Raw genomic sequence first — 26844 nt, forward strand, 5'->3', positions numbered from 1 at the left:
AGGCTATGTGACCGGGCCCTAACATTGGGGATTTTTGACTCAGTTTTTGCAGTAGAAGTATTTTATTTTTTCAAACCCTCTCAGGGATTTACATTGTATGGTTTGCCAAATTTTCATTTTGTTTTCAGAATATTGTGCAATGGAAAGTATAGTTGTCGAGTTGACGACATCATATTTGTATTGTTACTTAGCCACCTTTTTTGATTCAACTCTCATGACCTTTGTTCTGAAACAGTTATAATAGAAATATGTATCATATTTTTTGTACAGTTTACTATTAAAGTTGGCATTGTAGTTTTTGATGAAATAGAAAACATGTTTAGAGCAATTATGGACTGAGCGCAAGGTGGGTTGGGTGAATTATGAAATGATCATGACATTTTTAAGCAAAATGTATCAGTATTGGATCGGTATTAATCAATACTACCCTGTATTTACTTGGATCGGCTGGAAGACTGAAATTCCGAGTATAGCCCACCCTTACTACTGACCTAATCTTGACTTTACTGTGCGAAAGAATTCAAGCAAAAATAATCTTTATTTACATTTGTTCAAAAGAAAGCATACATAATTCAATTCAGTAGTGCAATTTTTGGGAGGGAAATGCCAAGCAGAAACTTCAGTTTTTGCTGTTCTCTCGTATTGTCATCACTCCGTCTGTTTATGAAAAAAAATAAGAAATGTGTGAATCAAAGTGTAAAAAACAATGTTTTTTGCTTTTAATGCTAACCATAACATGCATTGAATAAAATGCCTCGATTGAATCATGATGAAATCAATAAACAAAATAATTGGTCAATATTCATAAAAAATAAAAATTTTGTTTGGTATATTATCATTTCTTTTGCTTCTATTTGCTGCCTTTTTCAGGGGTAATGTGTTTTACAAATGACTTCCTACGTAACGAATTTGAAGTTTATTCTAGTATTTCAGTTTATTAGTTGTCACTCAGACAATTACATAAGTTTAATTTCCATTTCTTCGTGTCGTGTGTTTTACAAGGATTCTGTGTTGTTTGACTTTATATAAACAAGCTAACATGAGTCAGAAGTTGACTATAAAGAGAAAAAACTAAATTGTATTATTTCGTACTGCCTTAACATGTGAGTCTGTGTATTTTATATAAATTAACATCGGCATGGGTTTCCTTAATTGTTTCATTGTGAGCAAATACAGCTACAGTGGGTGCTTTGAGGGTGGCGCCTGGCTTTGACAAAATCTAGTGGTCATATTTAAAACTGCAAGTCGTTTTTGACGCAATTTAGCTCTTTTTTTCTCATCCTTTTCTCACAATTGTCTCACGGGCCGCATAAAATGCTATGGTGGCCCTTATTTGGTCTGCAGGCCATGAGTTTAACACACACGTTCTAGGCCAGTGGTCCCCAACCTTTTCCATACCACGTACCGGTTCAATCTCTTACAACATTCTTGTGGCCTGGCTCTATAATTACATTAGTAATAATGATAACTAGAACATTACTACTAATAATGTTAAGCCTATATCCACGGCGTATTCACTAGATCTCTATGGATCTAGATAACATAGGAAAAGGTATTTGATTTTATCTCATCATCACACTAATTTTATTCCCGGTACCATATCAACACAGGCAGCACAGCCGCGCAGTGGTTAGCGCGTGTGCGGCACAGTTCTAAGGTCTTGGGAACCTCCTGTGTGGGTTCAAATCCAGCTACCGGACTTACTGTGCGGAGTTTGTATGTTCTCCCCGTGCTTGCACTCCGGTTTTCCTCCCACATTCCAAAGACATGCATTTCAGGTGGATTGGCCGGTCCAAAATTGTCCCTAGGTGTGAATGAGCGAGCGAGTTGTCTGTCCCTGTGTGCCCTGCGATTGCCTGGCAACCAGTTCAGGGTGTCCCCTGCCCACTGCCCGATGATTGCTGGGATGGGCTCCAGCACCCCCGCGACCCTACTGAGGATAAGCCGTGCAGCTAATGAGATGAGATAATGAGACCATATCAACACATTCCACGAGAAGTGATGCCCCAGCGACCCTGGTGGTTAAGGGATCTGTGAACCGTGAACTACGTTGTACAACATTGCTGTGGCTGAATTATTTCCCAATGTGCTCCATTACAACATGGCGCCTTGAGTAAAAATAGTGTGATGAGATCAAATCGAACACCTTTTCCTATGTCATCTGCAATCCTGACAGCCTACTGGTTAAGATTAGATGTTCTCATCATCGCAATAAAGGTTCGATTCCTGCTGCATCCACTACTAAGTAATAGTGGTCAGCGGTATCAGTCGACTGATCAATCAATACTCAAAAACACTGATATTCTACCGTAAATCTCTGTTTGGCGCGCACCCAAACTTTATGGTTTTTCTTTGTTTTAGCCTGGTGGTTGCCAACTACTGTTCTTCACAAAACTATCTATTCTTAAAAGTGTGGTTCTTTCTGACCCAACTCTTTTTTTGACTGCATGGAGTCAGAGTACCTGCATGTGCCAGAATATCCATTCGAGGAAGTAGGCCACATTGACGTAAGCCCCCGGTTTGTTCCTCACACCACAACCGGACCCCCAGCTAGTGACCCCTACCAGCCACCACACATCTGCATTTTTCACCACCAGAGGCCCGCCACTGTCACCCTGCAATAGAGATAAGATGTTAAGCCCGAGTCCATGCTGAATTTTGACCCTGGTCAGGCCTAACATGTCCATCATTACGTTCGGGTTAGGGCCAGGGCTCTCTCTCACAGACTCTTTCTAAAATTAATATATGTTTATTAAAATGTATAGTAAAGTAATGGAGTGTGGATACTGTAACTGAAATACTGGAAGAAATCAAAACATTTTTAAAAAATAAACATCTTCACGCTTCATCTCTTGCAGACCCTACAGTAAATGCTTCGTCTCCCCTTTTAAAAATCAATCACACGGGTTACAGAATTTTGCACAATTCCAAGACTATTCAATCTCGTCCCAGGTCCACCTACTTTCTGTGTTCTTGATTCTTTTCTATTTACATCTGATTATTAAAGGTTATGTCTGGAATTTGAAAATGTTCTACTCACTAAGGTCATCTTCTGGCTCAAGTCATCATTGCAGCATCTGTCAAGGTCTCTGTGTGGCACGTGCAAGTATGTGCATTTCTTAGACATGTTCTAATAAACTCTTCTTTTTTCATCTTTTTCTTGTTTGGATTGGCATTTGTTAAAACAGGTATTTTCTTACTTAAGGCAACACTAATAAAAAAAAATGATGATGAGAATGAAATCACACTCCATGCGGCTGTGGTTTATGGCCCAATTTTCAACCCGTCAAAATGGCGGACGGCTGTGAAATTTTCTGGTCAAGTCTTGAAAAAAATTGTCAATGATGGAAAATTGTCGGTTAGGGTAACCTCTGCAAACACAGAAATATAAAAGATGTCAGTGTTTAAACAGTCTTGTTTAACCTATTACGTTACAAAAGACCGACTCAGATTAGTTATCATAAATAACCTCTCCTACTCCTGAATCCTTACAAATAAAATGTGAAATTTTAGGTTTGCGTCAGGCTCGGTCCTGCAAATTAGGTTAATTGGTCCGGCTCTGCCTGGATCCAACTTTAATACCCGTGGAGATGGGACGGGTCTGGGCATGGGACCGATGCCTAATCTTACTCCTACCCTGGGACTTTTTTAGGCTGTCAGTTTTGGAATGACAAAAACAAAAAATCCCAACTCACCTGACACGAATCGACACCCCCGCTTAGTTTTCCGGCGCAAATCATGGTTTTTGTTATGGCTCCATTTAGGATTGAAGGCCTGTTACATTCCTCTCTGCTATAAATGCTCACTTCTGCCTCATTCAATATGTCTGGTTGGCGGCCTGCACAAAATTGAAACATGCACTTGAACGCTCAAAATCTTGGTGAACCCTTTTCTAAAAAGACCTCTCTCCATTTTTTGGTAAATTGATTTTTTTTAATAGAAACAAATAGGCCTATATATATATATATATATATATATATATATATATATATATATATATATATATATAATGAAGAAAATAAGTATTTGAACAACCTGCTATTTTGCTATTTCTCCCACTCAGAAATCATAAAGAGGTCTGAAATTTTCATCGTAGGTGCATGTCCACTGTGAGTGAGATAAACTAAAAATTAAAAAAAATCCAGAAATCACAATGCATGATTTTTTTAACAATCTATTCATGTGATACCGCTGCAAATAAGTATTTTAACACCTGTGTATCATCTGGAATTCTGACCATGAAAGACCTGTTAGTCCCCCAATTAGAAGTCCATGGGTCATCCTGAATCAGATGCACCTGTTTGAGGTCGTTAGCTGCATAAAGACACGTGTCCACTCCATACAATCAGTAAGACTTTAATTTGTAACATGGCGAAGACCAAAGAGCTGTCCAAAGACACCAGAGACAAAATTGTACATCTCCACAAGGCAGGAAAGGGCTAGAGAGCAGCTTGGTGACAAAAGGTACACTGTTGGAGCAATCATTGGAAAATGAAGAAAGCTCAACATGACGGTCAATCTCAATCGGAGTGGAGCCCCAAGCAAGATATCACCTTGTGGGGTCTCAATGATTCTAAGAAAGGTGAGGAATCAGCTCGGAACTACACGACCACCGTTTCTAAGGGGCCGGTCACACAGCCGTTTGCGGCTGAATCACGGCTAAAATTTTGCGTTTTTTTTTTTTGCCCGTGGTTGCCCGGGATGGAAAATGCGCAAAATTGGCTAACCCGCTGTTCATCGGTGGTATGCCCGCAAAACAGACGCAGGCGACTGTTCCGCTTCCTCATCGCGTCATTTCTACAATGTAATTCCCTCACAATATCTGCCCCCGCGTGGCCGCGGGATGCTACTGCAGCCCCGTTGGGAATGAATGGACCTTTCGGAGGCCATAAATACAGCGCCGCTGCATGGATTTTGGCGGTACTGCGGCTGTTCTGCGTCATTTTCTCGTGTGGACCACGGGTATAAAAGCTCCCGAGCCGGTGTTGTGCCCAAATCCGACTCCTGAGCAACACCCACAAAGCCCCACCCCCTCGCGTGACTTTTTCAACCACGTCAACAGACGCATTTTGTAGAATACGATCGCACTTTATTGTTTATATAAACGCGTTATATAGACTAGGATCTCCCAATTGTTATAATTAGCTCGCTTTGTAGTTTTAATAAGCGTTTTATATAGAATACGATCGCTTTCGTTGGAAGCGCAGCAGAATGCGCGTTCACGCGAGGAGGGGGGGGGAGGATTTTATATACGGTGTGCATTACTGTTCGATTACGTTCACAACAAAAACAAAGACGGAGTGGATTAAGTTGTATTACATTTCTAACAAATGCAAGACGATGTGGTTTTAGTTATATGTTCGCCATTACATTCCCCAAAAGTGAGATAAAACGAGGTAAAGGTGGTTGCATTAGCGAGGGGAAGCAAATCTCGGCACTGGGCTGTAAGCAATCATAACCGCACAAGACACAATCCCGTGAAGATCTAGATTTCAAGCTATGGCATCATTTTTATTTTATTATCTTGAAAAGAAATGCCTATGAATGAAAATGTATTATGACGAGATCACTACGCTGACGGGGGGTGGGGGGGTCTTAAGGGTGATCGTTCTATCTTCTTTATTCATTATCCATTATCGATCAGTTCATAATACGCTACAAAGCTTAGGAGCCGGGACTCCTACTCTCAACCAAAAGGCCAAGCTAAGGTCCCAGAATTAAAGCCTTGCTACGAATGCACCGAAAGATTTATTCGAAATGAAGAGAAACTACGCTGACGGGGATCCATGTTCACCCCCTTGACGTCACGAGCACAAATGACGTGTCCTCGGCAAATCGCGCTGTATATACGCGGAGAAAGGCGTTTGACTGTCACACGCGTAACACGCTAATTTTACGTAATAACACCGCGATACAGGCGCAGAACATGCTATTACCATGCTCCACCCACGATTACCCACTGAAATTTCCCGTCCTACCCATGTGTAACCACGCCCTGGCCGCGGCCAGAGCACGTCGTTCCGCGTCATTTCCGCGTCATTACTTCGTGTTGACCACGTGTGCGGCACGCGGTTTAACACGTGCTCAAACTTTTGAGCAGCTCAAAAGTTTTGAACGCGGCCAACCAAGTGAAAATTTCCGACCGCGAGTAAAGCACTGCTCTATCTCGTCTATATGGCGGTGTCAAAACGTCCAACAGCGCCCAACAGCATCTGCTTCACGGCCAGAAGTTTCGGGTCGTGGTTCAGCCTCAATATGCTCGTGTAAGTCTGTGTGCCCGCGCTCTGAAGAACTGAGCAGCGCAAATCTTTTTCGCGCTGCCACCCGCGCGCGAATTTCCGACCTCGTGTTGAGCACCGCTGTATCTCGTCTGAATGGCGAACTCAATGCGTCCAATAGCGTCCGCCTCGAAGGCAGAAATTTCTGGCCGTGATTCAGCCGTAAATGTCTGTGTGACCGGCCCCTAATGTTACTGTAGGTAATACACTAAGATGTCATGATTTGAAATCGAAAGGTTCCCCTGCTTTAACCAGCACATTTCAAGGCCCGTCTTAAGTATTCATATGACCATTTAGATGATACAGAGGAGTAAAGGGAGAAATTCTAGTGGTCAGATGACACTAAAATAGAACTTTTTGGTCATAATTCCACTAAGCGTGTTTGGAGGAAGAAGAATGAAGAGTACAATCCGAAGAACACCATCCTTACTCTGAAGCATGGGGGTGGGTTAGCATCATGCTTTGGGGGTGTTTTTCTGCACATGGGACAAGACGAGTGCACTGCCTTTAAAGAGAGGATGACTGGGGTCGTGTATTGTGAGATTTTGGGGAACAACCTCCTTCCCTCAGTCAGAGCAATTAAGATGGGTTGTGGCTGGGTGTTCCGACACTACAACAACCCGAAGCACACAGCCAGGAAAACCAAAGAGTTGCTCCGTAAGAAGCATATTAAGGTTCTAGCATGGCCCAGCCAGTCTCCAAACCTGAACCCAATCGAAGATCTTTAGGGGAGCTCCAATCCGTGTTTCTCAGCGACAGCCCAGAAACCTGATTGATTTAGAGAAGATGTGTGTGGAGGAGTGGGCCAAGATCCCTCCTGCAGTGTGCGCAAACCTGGTGAAAGACTACAGGAAACGTTTGACCTATGTTATAGCAAACAAAGGCTACTGTACTAAATATTACCATTCATTTTCTCAGGTGTTTAAATACTTATTTGCAGCCATAGCACACAAATAAATCATAAAAAAAATCACACATTGTGATTTCTGTATTTTTTTTAACTTTATCTCTCACAGTGGACATGCACCTGCGATGAAAATATCAGACCCCTCCGTGATCAGTGGGAGAAATAGCAAAATAGCAGGGTGTTCAAATACTTGTTTTCTTCATATATATTTATATATAATATATATGAGTAGAATTATTTTTCTGGGCCCTTTTGCTAAAATGTTTAACCGAATGCGGCCCGCTGCCGAAATATTTCCCTCCCCTACTCTAGGCCCACTATACATTCAAATAGCCGTTTTTCTCTTACCAGAATATTTCAAGTTTCCCCACCCTGTGATCCAAGCCGGCTGGCGAGCGGAGAGTTTCATGCCAAAGTTTGGCAAGCACACCGGCTTCACTGACACTGTTGGATTCAAATGACATTTTGTCAGGTTTCAAGAGACATTAAGTGTTATCATTCGTGGTTTCCGCGGTACCGGACCATATTGCATTCACTTATCATGAAATTAAATGAAATGATCTGCATTTATATAGCGCTTTTCAAGTCAATGACTTCCCAAAGCGCTTTACATTGTGCTTCACATTTCCCAATAGCGGCCGTGATCTGTGCAGCCATGTAAGGCGCTAACCTGCTTATTGGGGGTATTCGGGGTTCAGTGTCTTACCCAAGGACACTTCGACATGTAACACGGACAAGCCGAGATTCGAACTGGGATTCGAACTGGGATCCCTTAATCCTAAAACGATCGCTCTACCTCCTGAGCTACTGCCGCCCCATCATCATTCCTTGAGGATAAAAGAAAACTCCAGCGACCTGACATTTTGAAAGGTAACTTCCACAGCTGTTCAATTTTTATGTATGAATTGAAGACTTGCTTTGTGGGTGAAAATTTTGAAATATCATGAGTACATTATAAATACTGAATGAGGTACTGTAAACCTCTTGTTTTGCTCCTGTTGTTCACAAATAAATGATTTGAGTAAAAACATGCACTAATTTCGAATGGGTTTATGAGAGCAATGTTTCCAAATGTTTTGTACTTAGAGCACATGAGTTGTGGAATATAGCAGTTGGCCATTTTCCTTAGTGCTGCTCTGAAAAAAAGGAAAATGCCACACCATATTTAAAGTCACGATGTTTTAAAGAAAAATCCCAAAAATTTGCATTTAAAAAAATTTGGGGATTGAGTCAAAGGTAAACCTGGGACCTATTTCACAACGGATGTTCAATATGCGCCGAATCTAACCCTGACTTATGAGTTGACCAACCCAATAATAGATAACTGAGGTTCAGTAACCATACCTGCCATTACTTGTTACTAGGTTTAGAAATCTTCCCTGAGGCCTTCAGGAAGATATTTGCAGGCTCTGCCCCATAAATCAGTTCGTGTAGCTAATGAGATTTTGAGTTAGTGTCTGAACGGAAGGTTTCTCAAAGTGTAAATGGCTTAGTGGCCAGGGGGTGGTATTCTACCAAATTGTTAGTACCAACAAATGTGAAGCAAGGAAATAACACAGTTATGTGGATTTAACAGCGAAAGTTTGTACAACTCCAAAGCGAGCAAGCTTTGCGCAAACAGGAAAAGGGTTTGACGCCACTTTCAGCCTACAGGTAAAATCTTTAAAATGAGCCCAATTCCAACCCGGTCCGAATTTTGGCCAGTTTGGGCTAAAATGTCAAATATCTGGGCGAACTTCTGTCACTGCCCAAATTCTCCCAATTAAATTTTACTTCCAAGAACTGGCTGGTTGGTAAGCAAAAGACATATCACTAATTCGGTAAGGAGCTATAGGCGTAGATCTAAATCCACAGCACACCACTGGATTTATCCAAGTCTTTAAGTTGGAAGATGTATACAAAAGCCTCTTATTGACCCAACAAGGTATTGGTTTTACTGCTTTAGGGTACTTACTTTTTAGAGGTGTGCTCAGCTTCAGAAGTGCAATGTCATGTTCTTGCGTTTCTGAGTCATATTTCTCATGAATGATGACTTTGGCGATTTTGTTGCCTCTATAAAATCTCATTTTTGACAAGCTCACATCCCCTAAGTAGACAGTCCACATTGATGGTCTGGGCAAACTGAAACCAGAAATTATAATCAAAAACAAAGGCTGAAGGCACATCCACACTCGTGCTATTGTATTGTGTCTAACCACGCTTGCTGCTAAAGTCCTGATTTCAGGGGTAGTGGGAGTACAATTGTTCCACACCTGGGTGTATGATAGTGGTTTAAAAAAATCCAGGCTAACTGAAAAAGCGCAACTTGAGCTAGTCTGGTCAGTGTATTTTGGCTTAATCGGTTGCATGTTTGCCGAGCTAAGATAAAGGCGCGGCTATGTCAAGTAAGACAATAGCTAATAAGGGCTAATTAGCTAGCAAAGGAAAATCCAGTTCACGAGCAGTCCCAGAGGCTACCACTAGAGACCGGTTCCAGACCGGGAGCTCGTCCACTTTGAGCAGGCAAACTACTGAAGGCAAAAAACAAATAAATTGTGCTTTAAACTCTTTTTCTGGGTATGTTCATTTAAAGATACAGTAACTTTCATTTAAAGTGTACAGTCAGTGCTTCCGTATCGTCAACAGGATCTCGATCTCATACCAGTCAACCTCCGCCGATCGCTACCCTTATTAATGATTGCAAATACTCCTTATAAAGCGATGACAAACCTTCCAAACACAACGTGGCACCTATTTACTCACAGCAAGACAGACTGTGTAGAATTTTGCGACAACATTTGCAATCTACGATGTTGTTGTCTGGTACCATTGACTGAGACGATCTGGATCTGAAGGCCAGATCGTTTTTTATTAAAACAAGAATTTCCCCGTTAAAAATTGTTATATGGCATGAACAATGTGAAAAGATAAAAAAAGACATCAGATACAGGGAAAACATACGTTTAGAGGTTACGGTGACTCTCTCCATTTTAAGTGCTCATAATGCACACACATTTTACTTTGTTACTGTTATCTTGTTTATCTTATGACTATTATTTTATATTAATTTACTATTGGAATGTGTTTTTAATGATTAGGAAGATTTTATTTATAGCTATTTAAGGGTCACCGTTTGTTTTTTGGGAGGACAGGACCAATCAGTTTTTAATTATTTCATATCGGTAAATTTTGCTCGTTGCACGTGCAGTTTGAGCTAAGAGCACGATCCTGAATGAATTAAGCTCATAAGGAGATGTACCGTACTCCTTTATTGCTATTCTTAAGAAAGTCAAGTCAAAACTTTACTCATAGAAGCAATGCGCAGCAGACAGGACCCAGGACTTGCTGATGATGGAGCCTCCACAAAGATGTTTTTGACCAACAGTCTGGAGACTGACTTGCCATGGCCACACAGTATTTTTAGCATTGGTGCCTCCGACAATGCGACTCTTGACAGGTGCACCACCCTCTCCACACACTAAAGAAAGGGAAAAAGTACAGTATATGTTCCCCTCAAATCGTAAGTCTCACAATCTTGAGTCGAAATGAATCCAAACAAAACAACTCAACTTCTTTAAGTAATGAGGAGGGGTATTCGGTTATTTATTTATCTAATAAGATTTGGTGAATGAGTGGTTAGCGCGTCCGCAGCACGCTTCTGAGGTCATGGGATCAAATCCAGCAACCAGGCTTCCTGTGTGGAGTTTGCATGTTCTTCCTGTGCTTGCATGGGTTTCCTCCGGGCATTCCATTTTCCTCCCACATTCCCCAAAAAATGCCTGTCAGCTCAAATGGCCAATCGAAATCGTCCCTAGGTGTAAATGAGCGAGAAAGTTGTCAGTCTATGTGAGCCCTGTGACTGGCTGTCAACCAGTTCAGGGTGTCCCCTGCCCACTGCCAGAAGATAGCTGGGATGGGCTCCAGGACCCCTGAGACCCTACTGAGGATAAGCAGTGCAGATAATGGATGGATGGTCATTGGTATCATCCCGAAAAAAATGCTTTATTGAAAAAATTACATGCTGTGACCAAAGTTTCAATATTTAGTTATTTTTTCCGAACAAAACAATTCGATTTGAAGGGTTGTTTAGTGCATAATAACTTAAAATGTTGAGTTGCGTTGGAAGTTGACCAATATTTTTTTATATAATTGCATTTAGAAAGTATAATGTTGTGGGCCCATAGTTTGTTGAAAGTTGTACATAAAAGGAAAAAATTTCATTAATTAAGTTGTTGTTTAGAATAGAAGATTGGATTGGGCTGCTTGGAGTGGTCGGTGGATGGCCAGAAACCCCACCAAAGCAGTTGTGTATGGATTTTGTTGATATTTATTGAGGGTGCGTTGACATTAATGAAATGAAATGAAATGAAATGATCTGCATTTATATAGCGCTTTTCAAGTCAATGACTTCCCAAAGCGCTTTACATTGTGCTTCACATTTCCCAATAGCGGCCATGATCTGTGCAGCCATGTAAGGCTGCTAACCTGCTTATTGGGGGTATTGGGGGTTCAGTGTCTTACCCAAGGACACTTCGGCATGTAACACGGACAAGCCGGGATTCGAACTGGGATCCCTTAATCCTAAAACGATCGCTCTACCTCCTGAGCTACTGCCGCCCCATTAAACCTTGCTAAAGATACTCAAAGAGGACTAAAGTACAGATGTTGAAATTTTCAAGAAAATTATTTCAGTCTTTTAGGAGCCTATAAATGACTTACAAACACACAAACAGATGAAAAACAAACAACTATAGTAGTTTAGGTTAAATACATTAGATTAAGAATAGATTTAGAGTAAAATTAAATAAGTGCCTCTCTGCGGATTTTATATTAGCCTTAGTTGAGACACAGTTATATAGAGGGTTGATAAGGGACATTATTAGCTTACCCAGACAACGAAGCATGACGAATCTGTCTTCACAACTCTGACTGCAAAAAGATCAGAGTACTTTTTTCTAATGTTTAGTGAAAACTACATTTATTGATAAGAAAGAAGTGATAACATTGGCGAAATACCAGTCATGGTAACTAGTAATGCGACCAGAGGACAAACCTGTAAACTAGTTGTGACAGTACAGGTGATGTATGATTGCTTTTAGGCATCAGCTTCATGTATCCTTTCGGCAATAACGAACTTGAGTTCATTCGCTTGTGTGTCAAATAATCCTTCCTGAAAGAACAAGCCAAAAAGATACAATTAAAAAAACACAACATGCACAGTCCATCACCAATACCCTCTCTTACCTCTCATAGCCCATTTGCTCACACACCGATTTCCCAAAGTCTTCGTCCCAACCGTCACCGCACACAGGAAACCACGATTGCCGGCTTGTTGAGAACGTTTCCAAGAGGAAGTCGTTCCCGTGAAGGCGAACTGTTGAATAGGGCTGCAACAATTAGCTCACGTTGTCAAAGAAATCGATAATACAGTGCGGTGTAAAAGTATTTTCCCCGTATCTGATTTATCTGTTTTTGGATAATTATCACATACAAAGGTTTTAGATCATCAGACAAATTTATTATTACCCAGAGACAACCAAAGGAAGTACAAAACGCAGTTTTGAAATATAATATAATATAATAGAAATATAAAATCTAAACTTATCTGGCCCTATGTGAAAAAAATAGCTGCCAACTCAGCCTAATAGCCAGCTGGGCCACCTTTGGCAGCGATAACTAAAATCAAACATTTCTGATAATTGGTAATGAGTCTTTAACAACACTGTGGAGAAATTTGGGGTACTCCAGAACCAGATGGCCGGACGTTATCCTTAAGGATCTTCTGGTAAACGCAGAATTCATTGTTCAGCCAACCACAGAAGGTTGTCCTCAGCAGCCTCAGTTAAGGTCAGTGTTCATGAGAAATACACTGGCCAAAAATAGCTTCAATGGGTGTGTTACCAGGTGAAAACCACTGTCAAATAGTCATCTCACATTGACCAAACATCATCTTCCACCGCATTTTGAAAGACCTGTTACCAGTTATGCAAACATTTGATTTATGTTATCGCTGTCCAACTCTATTAGTTTCAGGGGACAATTACTTTTTCACATCGGGCCAGATAGCATTTGATTTTTTTTTGTGCCATAACAAATTGAATCAACATTTAACAACTGCGTTTTGTATGTCCTTGGGTTGTCTCAGTGTGATATTCAAACTGGTTCAATGATCAGAAATCTTTGAGTGATAATATGCAAAAAACACACAATCAGGAATGGGGCAAAAACTTTTCCATGCACAGTAGAAATAGCTGGCGATGAAATACATTGATGTCTATTGTTGACAAGGCATCTCTACATAATTAGCATATCTGCTGAAAATCAAGCATGTGCAATAGCCAAAAGTAAGAAATGTCTGTGTCATTATCAAGTACGCATACCAAAACTTCTAAAGATTGGGAGCATTTCAGCCTGAATACGGAGAATAAAAAGACTACTTGCAACGTTTGCAAAGCAGAGCTTGTGAATCATAGCTGTAGATTGGTGACGCATGAACATTTAAAGAGCACGTCGAACTTTTGAACAAAATGGAGACTGACTCGCATCGGTAAAATATAAGTAAGATTCAGGACAACACGCTTCTGATGACATGCATTGTACATTTTATACATGTATACTTTGCTATACAAGAGAGCTTCAGCGTTGTGCCAGACTGTGCCTGACAAACATTTCAAATTAAATGCATGAAGTCCGAAGAACAGAACGTCAGTTATTAAAACTGTTGAGAATAGTACTTTTGTAAACAGTACTTAGGTTAGACTTTGTGGTTGGCCACTAAATGTACTTCACAAAATGAACATTTATTTGTCTTTGCTAATTTGCCTGTTTTTGGTTTAAAGGGATGAAAAATGTTGATTTTAATTAATTAATTATGTGCCTTTGCCTAAAAAAATGGATAGATGTTTATTTATGGATTTACATCTCTACTTATCAAGAACAGTGGTTTAAAAAATTGCATTGCATTTTTGTACAAATACATATTATCAGTGTCTGAAATAACGTCTGCCCAGACGCCCGAAGCGGGCATCTTTTACGTCGGGCGTACAACTTACACAACATCTCTTCCAGGGTGGCCGACAACTTTTTCAAGAAAAGAAAAAACAATCTTTCCTTTTTATTTTTAATTTATTTATTTAACGTTTGCTTCATTCCGATTTTGAAATCTTCGTTGGGTTTAGGAATTTCGGAATTTCGGTTCGTTAGGCAATTTGCATACTCGGCAGCCAATCAGAAGCCTAACTAACTAACTAACTTCATGCTTCCGGACTTTCCCGAGCTTTATAAGGTCGTGCATTTGCATATCATTTTCCAAAGTAGACGCACAGAGAACACAAGAAAAATGGAGAAGTGGTTAGGAATCTAGCCAAAACCTCAGCCCCAGAAGAAACATTCAAAAGAAGATAACAAAATTGATGACGCTATAAAAAGTAAACATACATTAAAAGTATCGTGGAAATAGGAGTTCACGTGGCTTGTAGCAGACGACGCGAATATTGCATGAATGAAGATGAGTAAATACAGGTACATACTGATGGCAGATGGAAAACAGCGATGTCATATACATACAATCAATGTTATAACTAGATTTATAATAGACCTAATTTTAAAGAGCTGTTCTGTTATATATTCTGATGATCAATCCTTAATACTTTGCAACAATGTTTTTTTTTTCTTTTGCGATTAGTTGTCTCATTGTGCATCAAGTTATGAAAAATGGGGCAGGCAACTTTTCAGAGTTGTCTGCCCTGGTGTCCGCTAACTTTCTGTCATGAGTTTCAGACACTGATATTATGTTCAATAAATGATGTACTTTTCATTGAATCCATGTATCTTATGTTTATTATCATATGTTACATAATCCAATTAACTTCATGCTAATTAAAAAAAAACAACTTATAATTATCCGAATATTAACTAATCCTTATATGATTGGGTGACTAGTCGACTATTAAAATACTCGTTAGTTGCAGACCTACTGTTGAAAAAGGGTACAAATGTTATTTTGCTCAAGAAAATGGTTGTACAATTTGTGTGTCTGGGGGTGTGTGAATGTTTTTACAACAGTTGGACTCGTCTTCTCCGTCTGAACAGTCCTTGATGCCATCACACAACTGCTCGATTTTTATGCATTGGCCGGTATACTTGCATAACTTGCCCACGGCACACCGGTAGTATACTGCATATAGACAAAAATAAAGAATTAGAATAGGCACTTTCGCAGTGTTTACCATAGTATAGGAAAATCTGGCGGACAGCCTGGGTTTAATTGGTACTACCAGAGTCTCATAAACTTGTAGTAGGAACAACATACCGTTTTTAATTATGTATAAATGCATAGTTAATCAATATAACTTAAGTTTTCTCATTATTTAAATAATCACGACTATAGTGTGTATTTGTGTTTCATATCTCTGACAGTCAGAAAAGGGATCAGGGGAACACTGCTTAATTGATTTCTGCGTGCATTAGTGAATATCTGCTTACATTGAAGTTTTATTAGTAATATTAGTAATATGTATATATGGATTACATGTCAAACTCATTTTAGCTTAGGTGCCATATAGTAGAAAAAAAATATCTTAAAGGGGCTAGACAGGTAAATTATTTGCATAAAAGGTGTGCCTTAACTGTAGGGCTGGGGCCCTTCTGGAGGCTCAAAATTAAATAACGATTTAGTTCCAGGAGTGTAAAATGTAAACGATTATTGAGGTTTTTTTGCTCAATTTTTTTCCTTCGCTAAGATTTAGCTCGGTGGCCTTGGGGGTAGGGCGCCCGCTCCGAGACTGGTAGGTTGCTGGTTCAAGCCTCGGCCGAGTCATACCTAAGACTTACAACATTGGTACTCATTGCCTCCCTGCTTGGCGCTCGGCATTAGGGGTTGAAATTGGGGGGTTTGGTCACCTAACGACTCCCAACACATCAGTTGGGTTGAGCGAGGGGGCTGGGAATCCCCTCCTCTGTATCAATCTCCCAGAAAGAGTCAGGAATGTGTTCTTGACTCTAAAATGACAGTTGATTTTATTACCACTACAGTTTATTTAACTCAAACAGGAAAGTGATGAAAAATATCACACAAACACTAATTTAAATGCAAATTATTTGAATGGTTGATTTAGTGATTTAAGAGTATTTTTTCTGCTGTTTATTTTTCATGAAAATGTTTTCCTAAATCTGGGAACTTTCCAGTTAGATTTTAAATCTGTAATAGAAAGCAGCTAAAGCGTCTTCAGACTTTTGCAAAGTGCTATTTTTTTAATTCTGAATTTTTTTAATCCAGGTACTAACCGATATGTCCAATCGCTGTGGATGAAAAGTGCAGTTTTGTAGCAAATCACTATTAAAACATTTAATGATGTTTAAGACTGACATCCACACATGGGTGCAATCATATTACCTCAAACGGCGCATCCGTGTCTTTAATTGTAAATAAATCAATGTCAGAATGGGTGTTACCTCAATGTTCTCTGGTTGATAAATGGTAGTCAGGTAATAAAGCTACAGTGGGTGGTTTGCTTTGGGAGTGGCACCTGTTTTTGGCGACATCCAGTAGACATATTTAAAACTGCAGATCATTGTTTTACATAGGTTTTATTTTTCTTTTGTGCTTTTCTCAGTTTGTTATTGCAGGTCGGATCTAATCCGTTGGTGGACCTTATCTGGCCCATGGGCTAGTGTTATCAGGACTTTTTACTAAGAGGCCAAACACCCAACTTGATCCATAAATTGATCGCATCATTATATAAGACATGTTTAAAAAAGTAGCGTATTTTAGTCTTTTACAGTAATATAACTGTATTTGCTTATTATCATTTATTTGTAATGAAACTGATGCTGCATTTGAATTAATTTTGATATTTACAGTCTGGAAGTATTAAGCAGACTCACAGAAGTACCACAGTAGGAGGGTGAGCACCACCAGAACAACACCAACCCAAATGGACAAGTACAGGATACGTTTTCTGGGACAACTGATTCCTCCTGTGAAGACAAAAAAATGTAAGGTTACGTCAGTGAGTAAATATCAAGAAATTTGATGACTCAAAGTACTCATACCTGTAGATAAGTACAAATGTCAATTGTAAACCTTTAAAACTGGTTAAAACAGTTCCACCAGGGGCGGGTCTTGCATTTGCCTTTCGTAGTGCTAAGTCCAAACTCTCCATAGCTATTTTATAGCCTTGAACATTTATTTCAGCTACAACTGTGACACAGCGGCAGTAGCTCAGGAGTTAAAGTGCTCGTCTCGGGACGGAGAGGTCCCAGGTTCGATTTGCAGCTCCCCCCAAGTTTATCGGCAAAGTGTCCTCGGGCAAGACTCTGCAGAACTATGTTCACCAACCCCTTAATAAGCAGGTAGTTGCCTTGCAAGGTTGACGCCGCTATTGGTGTGTGAGTGTATGTGTGAATGGGTGAGGTCTTCAGTGACTTGAAAAGCGTTATATAAATGAAGACCATTTACGTATATAAAATGATCAGTCATACCTCTCCTCATAAGATTGCAATATTATTTAGGAATTTAGACCTATTTTCCTAAAAAATGTATTTGAGCAAAAACATTTTTCTTCCTTTCCTCAAGACGATTTCAATGACTCTCGTTGTATAGATTATCCGTGCGTTTCAGTTCCATCAAGATGTTCTTTTCTATCTCCAGCGAAGCTAATGCTGAAGCTCAAGCCAATCCTGTCTTATTTCTTATTATGTATTTATTCGATCTAGGGCTAAAAATGCCTGTTCAATAGAAGCAGTGGGCCATGTGTAATATTTAGTGCATACTAGTGGTACCGATAAAAACTTTCATTCAGGAAAAAAAAAAACACATGGATTTGAACGACAGGCAAAAATACATTATCATACCACTGTTCTTTTAGGACCAGAGCGGAAACAGGACCCACTTGCGTTACGTTCACCACAAGTTTTATTGAAAGAGAAAGGAAGGGCAGCGCCCGCGATCCGATGTTCGCTGGACGCGGGAAGCGAGTCGCTCTCGTACTCCGATTGTGCTCCGAATGCGGAAATGGATCTTCCGTAGCGAGCGATGGCGGTGTCAGGGACGGAAGAACCGGGTCGGTAGCCGGGACAGGAGAGCAAAAACGTGGTCGGGGTCGGAATCGAGTCGTAAGCCAGAACGGGAGAGTAGACGAAGTCGGGGACAAAAAGGGACATAGCCGGAGACAGACGGGAGCAAGAACGGGACAGATGGGAGTCAGGGTCGAAAAAGGTTTGCCACGTATAGACGGAGATTCGCAGATGGACTGACAACAGGGGATTGACAGGACTGGGTTCAAACAATGACAGAGAGCCAATCAGAACCCGCGGCGGTTGGCACCAAATAAGCGGGCACAGGTGAATCACATCGGTAATCATGACATGTTCATTTTTTATAAAAAGCATAAGTCGAGTAATTTGTATTTCCTTTACCTCATGGAATCCCTACCTAGAAATCGCTGCCATGTTTGTCCGGCACCTTTCAACTACCCAGTGCTCTGTGGCACTGGTTTTAGTTCGCATTAACAATGCAGAGCCATCTAGTGGTCAAATATTACACACTGGGGCTTTAAAGCAAAAGCTATATCGGAATCTATACAATAATGAAGCGGTGTTCTAAATAGTTTTCGGCTTTCTGTGAGTAAATAGGTGCCGCGTTGTATTTGTAAGGTTTATTATCGCTTAATGCTGGGATTGCTATAATTAATAAGGGGAGAAATATGCTGGGGTTGACAGCTATGGAATTAGGTATTTGTATCAGACATCAAACATGATGCAGAGCAGCAAAAAGTTACACAAGTAAACTTTTTAACTACAGAATAGTTGGGTCCTTAAATCAATGTTTAATGGTACCTGTTTTTCCTGGGATATTTTGTTGGGGAGATGGTCTTGTTGATTGGTGGGTGTTGATGGGTACCGGAACAAAAGGCAAGTAGCTTGGATATAATTGTGGTTGGTGGGGATGGATTCCTTGCTGCGGGGCAAATGGTGGTGGTCTACTATCCCCGTGCTGAAAGCCGATAGTGTCATGTCATAAGTGCACATATTTACATTGCCGAGCAAAGTATTGGCGCGCCATCACCCCTAAGAACTTTTTGTCATATCCACACATTTCAGGCTTCAAACTCAAAACATTTTCTAAGAATCAACAACATATGAAACTAAATGATTCCAACGTTATATCTTATATTTACAATGAAAAAACTGAAAAGAAGGTGTTGCACAAATATTTGGCCCCCTGTTCTCTCAGCTAACAGACGAAAAAGCTTCCATGATGACTTCTGAAAGATCCAATGTCAATCTTTATGACTAACAATGACAGAGTGCAGCTATGTGTCATTAGTTCTTAGTTTAAACGCACCTGTGTTGGGTTCAGGGACCTGTGAAAGCACTGTAGAACAGACAGCATCCATCCATCATCTGCACCGCTTATCATCAGTAGGGTCGCGGGGGGTAATGGAGTCCATCCCAGCCATCTTCTGGCAGTGGGCAGGGGCGCCCTGAACTGGTTGCCAGCCAGTCGCAGGGCACACAAAGGCAGACATAACACTTGCTCATTCACACCGAGGGACAATTTGGACTGGCCAATTAACCTGACATGTATGCTTTTGGAATGTGGGAGGAAACCGACGCAGGCACGGGGACAACATGCAAAATCCACAAGGGGAAGCTGCAGTAGCTGGACTCTAACAATGAACTTCCGCATTGTGGTGGCGCGTGTTAACCACCCATCCGCCATGCCGCAATAGACAGCATTATCACCCAAAAACACAACGTTGTGGAAATGTTCAAAGCAAGAATGGGATACGAGAAGATTTTGCAACATTACCCATCTCCCGGAGCACTGTGAAACCAATAAAATCAAAATGGAAAGAGGATAAAACCACTTCAAACTGACCTGGCTGTCTCCCTAAACTTTCAGTCCAAGCTAGGAGAAAACTAATCAGACAAGCAACCAAGAGACCCATGATCACACTGGAGGACCTGCAGGCATACACAGCTGACGGACAACCTGCGCATAGTATTATTGCAACGCAGACTTTTCAATGTTTTTTATGTTAGCACACTATCAAATGTTAAATGAATTTGTCCCATGTGTTGTTAATTCTTAGGAAACATTTTGTTTTTTAATTTATATGTTTGAAACCTATAATATGGCAATAAGTCAAAAGGTTCCGTGGCCAATACTTTTGCAAGGCGCTGTACCCTGAGATGAAATGTTAAAAAAAAAAGAAACACTTACCTGGTTATACATGGCAAAACTGGTCATAGAAATTATTTAAGGAAGTCTGGAAATCAACAGTAATTATTAGTATTGAGTTGAAAATACGTAGTTAAAATAAACTACTACAAAGAAATATGTCCCCTCACATATTTTACACACAACATACACATTACATACCTTGTGATCTTAAATTCTCCAGTCTTTCTGCATCCTCCTGTTCTACTTTATATTTAACGCAGAGAAAGTAAGCGAGAGCCGTAGCTCCTCCTCCCCCACGTATTTTTTCTACTGTATATACAAGCTTACAGTGTTTGGACTAACGTGTTTCAAAGGAAAACATTCCTAGAACGTAACTACTTTTCCCGGTATCAAATACTGTAATGTGTTATCAATAAATTAAGTAACTGATTGCTAAAGGTTTCAGCATCATTCATATTCTTACATATAACCCTTGATCCAACAGGGAAAATGGAAGGGCATGTTTATAACCACCTACAAAGTACAACTGAATACAGTTATGGTGGTGCCATCTCAAGCTCAGAGTACGAGAAAGCTGAAATTCTCCTCATGCAGATATTCTCTCTACCGTATGTACTCGCATCCAAGCCAATTCAACACCAATTAATGCTTAAATCAGGGGTCAGGTAATATGCGCATATTTGATTGTGTGTCACTAGTAAATGGTAGGCAGCATATGGGGAGGGGGCGTGGCTTGTACAGAAAAAAAACTTAATGGGGCAAATTTAGCACAGGAGTTACAGTAGAAGTGTGCTGGATTTTGTTCTTTTTATTTGTAAAATTATTTTTGCAATAATTCATGCCTGGAGAAAAAGTACCCAGTAATGAAGAAGGAAATCGTTGGAAGACAAAAGGGATATGGAGTGGATCGGCAAAGTGTTCGTTTGCAAGCTCTCAATATTGCTTAAGCCAAAAAATATCAAGGCTTCAGTGCTTCCACAGGTTTGTGTACACCTCTTCTTCTATTTGTTTTTATTATGTGGCTATTTCAAAGCACTTTTAGGGAGTTGGCTTATATGCGAATATAGATAGATAGATAGATAGATAGATAGATAGATAGATAGATAGATAGATAGATAGATAGATAGATAGATAGATAGATAGATAGATAGATAGATAGATAGATAGATAGATAGATAGATAGATAGATAGATAGATAGATAGATAGATAGATAGATAGATAGATAGATAGATAGATAGATAGATAGATTTTTAAATGGCCTAACTAGTAACTGTAACTAATTAGTTACAGTAACGCGCCCAATACTACAAGCTAACGCTTGTTCATCCTATAATTCCCAATGTATATTGAAAAGTGGCACCAGAAAACACTCATTTCAGCTACTGTTAAAACATTCCGAATGACTTATTTTCACATTACTTAATACTTTAAACTGACATCGCTTTTTATATTCAGCAAATGTTCAAGACACCAGGAGCAACACAAAGGATTGAAGTCCTGGTAATATTTAGCTGGCTACTAAGAGTAGGCGGATCGATCCAATTATCTGTATAATTGGTACCGTACAAGTACTGTTATCGGATCAATACTATTGTCCAGTGATTGATACTGTCATCCCATTTTACCCAGTACTATCATAATGTTGTCAGGGGGTCATTAGATTATACATACCTTATAACTTACAAAAGGGATCTAACAGTGTTTAGATTGTATTTGTACCGCTGACTTTATTTTCAAACTATTGTAAAATTGGAAGGTATCTTAGTTGTCTTGATGACATACGGTATTTGTATTGTGTATTGTTACGTTGCTGTTTTTGGGGTTTGACTCTTGACCTTTGCTCTGTAAAACTGTTTCATGTTACATTTTTGTGTAGTTTTTTTTACATTGTATTGTTTGAATATTCTAAATGTATTTTTCCAAAATTGTGCTATAGTGGTCATGTTGACATTGTTAGATTTATTTGCTCTTTTCTAGAAATAAATGAGGGGTCTAAAATTTTAATCGTAGGTGCATGTCCACTGTGAGAGATAAACTAAAAAGAAAAATCCAGAAATAACAATGCATGTTTTTTTTAACAATTTATTTGTGTGATACGGCTTCAAATAAGTATTTTAACACCTGTGTTTCATCTAGAATTCTGACCCAGAAAGACCAGTTAGTCTGCCCATTAGGAGTCCACCTGCCATCCACGTATCATCCTGAATCAGATGCACATGTTTGAGGTCGTTAGCTGCATACGGACACCTTTCCACCCCATAAAATCAGTAAGACTTTAACTTGTAACATGGCCAAGACCAAAGAGCTGTCCAAAGATAAAATTGTACACCTCCGGAAGGCTGGAATTTCCAAGCAGCTTGGTGAAAAAAGGTCTACTGTTGGAGTAATCATTAGAAAATGGAAAAAGTTAAATAGACGGTCGATCTCAATCGGAGTGGAGCCCCATGGAAGATATCACCTCATGGGGTCTCACTGATTCTAAGAGAGGTGAGGAATCAGCCCGGGACTACACGGCAGGAGTTGGTGAATGACCTGAAAAGAGCGGCGACCACCGTTTCCAAGGTTACTGTAGGTAATACACTAAGACGTCGTGATTTGAAATCATGCATTGCACGAAAGGTTCGCCTGATTAAACCAGAACATGTCAAAGCCCGTCTTAAATTTGCATATGATCATTTGGATGATACTTAAGAGTCAAAAGAAAGTTTTGTGGTCAGATAAGACCAAAATAGAAATTTTTGGTCCTTATCCCACTAAGCGTGTTTGCTCAAGAAGAATGATGAGTACAATCTGAAGAACATCCCTACTGTGAAGCAAGGGGGTGGTATCATCATACTTTGGGGGTGTTTTTCTGCCCATGGGACAGTACGGGTGCACTGCATTAAAGAGAGGATGACTGGGGCTGTGTATTTTGAGATTTTGGGGAACAACCTCCTTGCCTCAGTCAGAGCATTAAAGATGGGTCTTGGCTGGGTCTTCATGCATTGTGATTTCTAGAGTTTTCTTTTTAGTTTGTCTCTCTCACAGTGGACATGCACCTACGATGAAAATTTCAGATCTCTCCATGATTTTTAAGTGCGAGAAATAGCAAAATAGCAAAAATAGCAGGGTGTTCAAATACTCATTTTGTTCACTGTATATACAGTATATATACAGTGTATATATATATATATATATATATATATAAAATGTAATGCTAGTTAGTTATTAATGATTTATTAAAAGTTAAAAGTATTAGTATCAAGCGATACTACCCTTTATTTACCTGAATCGGATTGACACCAAAATTTTCAGGATCACCGAGCCCTACTGACAACAGAAAAGGGAAAACAATGGGAGATGCGTCCTTGTAGATCAGGGGTCGGGAACCTATGGCTCGCGAGCCATATATGGCTCTTTCTATGAGTATCTGTGGCTCAGAGACAAATTTGATTGCATGCAAAAATTCTCCATCTTGTTCAAAACTTGTGTGGTCTATCCTATTCAGGTACACGCAAAGCCAAAACAAAGCTAAATAATGCAGTATTACTTCGCAGTATATATAGGGCACGTTTTCCACTACAATTTACAGTCAAGGTGTCACACCAAAAAAAAAAAAAAAAAAAAAAGAAAAAAAAAAAAAAAAAAACTCGTTTTGGCTGTACAACGCTAAAGAATCCTTTATATAAAAGTTCACTATATAATCTGTGTTCAGTGTTCAGATACCTTATGATGAATCCACAGAACTGTAAATACGCCAAAACACCGGAAGAGAACTTAGTCATTTGATTGGGTGAGTGGGAGGGATGGGTGGAGCTATGCAAAAAGTGCAAGCACTCCCTCCCATCTCTCGCTCTACGCCGTCTGCGCCAAAAGTGAGCTCATCAGGCTCCCTATTTGCAGAATGTTGTGACGTTTTTACACAATAACTGCTTGCATCTGGTTTTGAAACCAATATGTGTGAAAAAAAGGGTCGAAAGGAGTTTAACCGATCTTGAGTGATTGCAAGAAAGAGACAAGTTTAAAATGGTATGTTTGTTGATTTTGGGACAGGGGCTCTGGCATTATTCTCTTTTCATAATTTTTATCAAATCATCAAAAATAAATGTGCTGAAGGCTAAGCTTTTGTCTGGGGCGCGGGTTTAGCAATTTAGTAAATTTGTCTCATAATATATGGTGTGGCTCTTTCCCAAAATAAAATTAATATTTTTTGCTTTTATGGCTCTTTGAGTCAAAAAGGTTCCCGACCCCTGTTGTAGATAATAGCAAAGTCATACTTTTACAAACATTTTATGAAACAAAAAACACTCACAGTACCTGGGAAAGAAGCAAGGTGTATTTCGGTGCATTTCTTTCAAGGAGAAATCTCCCAAATAGTTTTTCATTTTCTTTAGATTGCTTGAAAACTAGTCCAAACATGGCGCTCGGATTAGTTTTCAGCAAAGAAGCATTGTATTGAAGAATTGATTTGCGTGTTTAAATATTCCTCATGTGCAAAAATAAATCAAAAAGGTGTTCAGTTTCATTTCATTTGAGTAATTTTAAGTATGTACACATTTTTGGGGATACGTGACGACATGCTACGAAGATGACTCAAAAAAGGTTTTGTTTTCTTTTGACGTCACGTAGTCAACATGCGCATGCGTCGTGAAGATGACGGAAAGTCATTCGCGCGAGTTGATTGTGTGTTGTTTAAGTACAAAACGGCGCTTTGAGCTGACTCCCGAACAATAAAGAGCCGATTCCCTGCGACACACTTTTTTTCCTATTGTGATTCCGTGTTGTTGATTTAAAATGTTCTGAGTAAATAGAATTTTTTTTCAGGAATGATGTTTCACAATTTACTTTTATTAAATGTAAATCTTATTTGTTGAAAAGTCACTTTAATTGTGACATATTGTGTTGTGCGTTTTTCAGAGATTTTGAGTTACTTGACTTAAAATTGCTTTTATAATTTAGTACAATGGATTTTTTTTTTTGCGATTAATTCATTTAGTTCATCATGATCAGGATTATTGGTTATATACCAGTTAAAAGGACCCCCCCCTCCATTTTTTTTAAAGTATTCTAGGTTTTCACGTCTTTTCCTTTTCTTCCCAGCTATTTACTTACTTTTTCTTCTCTTTGACACTCAGAGTTATATAAAACCATACACATACCATACAAAATCCTCCTATTTTCCACACCCAACAAGACAGATAACCAAATACACAGACATAGAAAAGGTTTAAAGTAAAATAAAAACAAAATAAATGATACTACAAATAAAATTAGAAAATAAATACAGTTATGGCAAGGCACAGATCAACCATGTGAGGAAAGGACCTGAGGGAGGCTTATCCATCCACATTTAACAAAATCATGGCAGATTGGCAGTTAAATCACACTAGCTAGTGCAGTGTTTTTCAACTTTGTTTAATCCAGGGCACACTTTTTCATTTCAAACTGCCGAGGCACACTCTCCATCAAAAATATTTAGGACTAATTCCAGCACATGTTTCATTGTTTTATAAAAAGGCTTAAATAACATTTTGTTTAAATTGATAGAATGTCTATTATTTGTTATCATTTGTGCACTATTACAAGCCTTCACGGGGCCCTAAGCAAAACCTGATTTGGGGCCCCCTATTACTTGATCATTTGCATCCATACTAGAACGTATTCCATGTTCTACTCCAGGGGTGGGCAACTATTTGGAGCCAGGGGCCACAAGTGACATGTTATACTTCTTTTTAAGTATCGGTAGATTAGTTTCATCAAAATTGGTTTTGAAACCACCACAATGAGAGCAAAATAGTATATTAGGTCCCTGTTTTAAACACTTAGTTATTTAGTTTTAGTACTACTGTAGGTTTTTTTTTTTTTTTGTATTTCTGAAGTCGGATTTTTATTGAAGTTCTGTAGTTCTTGTAGTGTTATTGTAGTTTTACTTTTGTACTATTTTTGTGGTATTTCTAAAGTAATTTTAATGCAGTATTTCCATAGTAGTATTTTTTAGTATTTCTTTATTGCTTTTGTTGTATTTCGAAAGTAGATTTTTTGTTGTTGTATAGCTGTAGGATTTTCATAGTATTTTTGTATTATTACAGTACTTTTATGATTATAGTATTTTTGTAGTATTACTCTAGAATTTTCTATTTGTAGTATTTTTGTACTATCTCTGTTTTATTTTGTAGTATTTTCATATAAGAATGCATGTTGTATATCCGTGGTATAGGTGTACTAGTGTTATTTTAGTTTTACTTTTGTAGTATTTTGTGATATTTCCAGAGATTTTGTAGTATCACTACAGGTGTAATTCTGTTGTAAACCTCTTGTATTTTTGCAGTAGTATATATCTAATAGTTTCTTTTAATTATAGGATTATGTATTGGTATTTTTTAGTATTTATGCATTTCCAAAGCAGTATTTTAGTAGAATATTTTTAGTATTTCCGTAGTAGTATTTTTGTCATATTACTGTAGTTGACTTTTTGTAGTATTTTTGGAGTAAATAATTCTGTAGTTATAAT

General features: G+C 39.2%; 1 protein-coding gene across 3 annotated transcripts; it reads right to left on the bottom strand.

Moving 5' to 3' along the window:
• Positions 1 to 519: 519 nt before the first annotated feature.
• On the bottom strand, positions 520 to 24878 carry tmprss2 (transmembrane serine protease 2). Of its 3 annotated transcripts, none has more exons than XM_088321523.1 (15): positions 24651 to 24878; positions 23620 to 23660; positions 20393 to 20438; positions 19003 to 19159; positions 17050 to 17142; positions 15224 to 15340; positions 12409 to 12538; positions 12218 to 12334; positions 12053 to 12093; positions 10471 to 10642; positions 9140 to 9306; positions 7534 to 7629; positions 3696 to 3838; positions 2463 to 2615; positions 520 to 657 (listed from the first exon to the last, which is right to left on the bottom strand). In XM_088321523.1, the coding sequence occupies exons 3-15, from the start codon at positions 20417 to 20419 to the stop codon at positions 649 to 651; spliced, it is 1422 nt and encodes a 473-aa protein (XP_088177649.1). In that variant the 5' UTR covers positions 20420 to 20438; positions 23620 to 23660; positions 24651 to 24878; the 3' UTR covers positions 520 to 648. The 3 variants fall into 3 exon arrangements, with proteins under 3 accessions (XP_088177649.1, XP_088177648.1, XP_088177650.1); XM_088321522.1 differs by having other exon boundaries at positions 23620 to 23663; XM_088321524.1 differs by lacking the exon at positions 23620 to 23660.
• Between the last annotated feature and the right edge of the window lie 1966 nt (positions 24879 to 26844).

This window comes from Urocampus carinirostris, chromosome 17 (genome assembly GCF_059441175.1).
Source record: "Urocampus carinirostris isolate Australia breed hairy pipefish chromosome 17, RoL_Ucar_1.0, whole genome shotgun sequence".
Taxonomy (NCBI): Eukaryota; Metazoa; Chordata; class Actinopteri; order Syngnathiformes; family Syngnathidae; genus Urocampus; species Urocampus carinirostris.